Source organism: Condylura cristata, unplaced genomic scaffold (genome assembly GCF_000260355.1).
Source record: "Condylura cristata isolate star-nosed mole 26May11 unplaced genomic scaffold, ConCri1.0 scaffold00008, whole genome shotgun sequence".
Taxonomy (NCBI): Eukaryota; Metazoa; Chordata; class Mammalia; order Eulipotyphla; family Talpidae; genus Condylura; species Condylura cristata.
In genome coordinates, this window is record NW_004567109.1 from 22776046 (window position 1) to 22777781 (window position 1736).

Consider the following 1736-nt stretch of genomic DNA (forward strand, 5'->3'; position numbering starts at 1 on the left):
TTTTGTGTCCATAAATATCTTTTGGAATGTAGGTGTACTTGTATATTGATTACCTGTGACTGCTTTCAGTCTCTAAAGTTAAGCAGTTAATACAGAACACTGAGGCCCACAAAGGTTAAAATCTTTAAAATCTAGCCCTCACAGTTTGCCTACTACTGCTCTAAGCAGTAGTCTACACCAGAGGCAGTAGAATTAAAAGACTGTCTTTAGATTTTTAGGACTGTCCCAGAAATGTCTTTAGGAGGTGAAGATGACTGACCTCTGATAGTGGCTGGGACTACTGGCATAGACTACTGGTTTTCCTGTTTCCATTTTTGCCCTTCTATGACCCATTCTACACTAGGTAGCTGGAAGTGTGTGGATAGAGGGGGGTCATGCTACTACCAACTTACAACTCTATTTCCTTAGGATAGGTTTCAAGTAAAATATTACTAATTTGAACCTGTTCCCTCAGTATCCAGGTGTCTTCATTCTGTTCTTATTGGGCTACATTTCCATTTCTCCCAGATAGCCCATCTCTTCTTGCATCTAGGCCTGTGGATAAACCTCCTGCCTGGAGTCAGCATTCCACTTCCAGTCCCCAAATGCTTTGTGCTTTGCAGCTCTGGAATGTTTGAAGTGTTTGGGTGTTTACATTTCTGCCTTCATCCCTAGATAGAAGGCAGAAACTGACACCTGAACTAGTCCATCCCCAACAGATAGCAGACGCTCAATAAAGGACAAATTAAATGTGGAGGGCTTCGGCTACATCAGGTGGCAGCCTAAATTATCAATCGTTTGTGGAATATGAATAATTAACAAGGCGACTGCAAGGGTAAAATGCAAGCAAAACACCCGGCGTATTTAATAAACGTGAGCTGAAATTAAATCAGATTTGTGGCCAATACAAAAGACGTGAATAAACAGTCCTAAAATGCCTGGTAAAATGGATTGTAAAGCTGGTCCAGGTGGAGTAAATCTCCGCCCTAAATACGCTAAGGGACTGCCCTGAGAGCCGGCACCGTCCCTCCAAGACGACTGCACCGCCAAAAACATTCGCAGCTCGAATACATTTAACCCCGGTCCAGAAACCTTCTCGGCGCCGCGAATACACACGGCCATTGTAGAAAACAGGGTTCTATCCCGCAGTAACAGTCTGAGGTTACAAGGACCGTATTTGGAGCGGGGAGGGACGGAGGCCTCCCCACATGGGGCTAAGGTGTCGTCGGGCCGCCTTCCAAGCCCCCGGGTTAGGTGTTTGGTCGCGCCTTCCCTTAGGGCAGGACCCAACCCTGGGCGTGGGGCCCGCCCGCCCGGGCAGCAGCCTCGTGAAAGTCACGTTCTCTCTGCCAGTCTCTATCGGTACTCTATGGTTCTCGTGGTGACTCTACTCTAATTCTAGTTCCGGTCTCTATGGCGGCGGCGGAGGTAGGAACGGTTGTAGGTCGGCCGAATTAGCCGCCTATGGACCAATAAGGATGGAGGAGTGATAAAGTATTAGCCAATAGAAATCAGGAGCTGGAGTCAGGTGGTAGGATTGACAGCGCCGTTGGCCAGTGGACGATGGTTAGGGCGGGTCGATCGCAGGGCTTATCCCGCCCGTCCCGCCATTCTCGCTAGTTCGATCGGTAGCGGGAGCGGAGAGCGGACCCCAGAGAGCCCTGAGCAGCCCCACCGCCGCCGCCGGCCTAGTTACCATCACACCCCGGGAGGAGCCGCAGCTGCAGCAGCTGGCCCCAGTCACCATCACCGCAACC

At 50.0% G+C, this 1736-nt stretch overlaps 1 protein-coding gene across 1 annotated transcript in view; it reads left to right on the forward strand.

Annotated features, from left to right (window-relative positions):
* The first annotated feature begins 1392 nt into the window (after positions 1–1392).
* Positions 1393–1736, forward strand: part of YBX1 (Y box binding protein 1) — a 17607-nt gene continuing 17263 nt past the window's right edge. Inside the window, exons 1-2 of the mRNA XM_012722110.1 lie at positions 1393–1407; positions 1551–1730. Of these exons, the coding sequence (XP_012577564.1) occupies positions 1393–1407; positions 1551–1730 (195 nt within the window). The remainder of the gene's footprint in view (positions 1408–1550; positions 1731–1736) is intronic.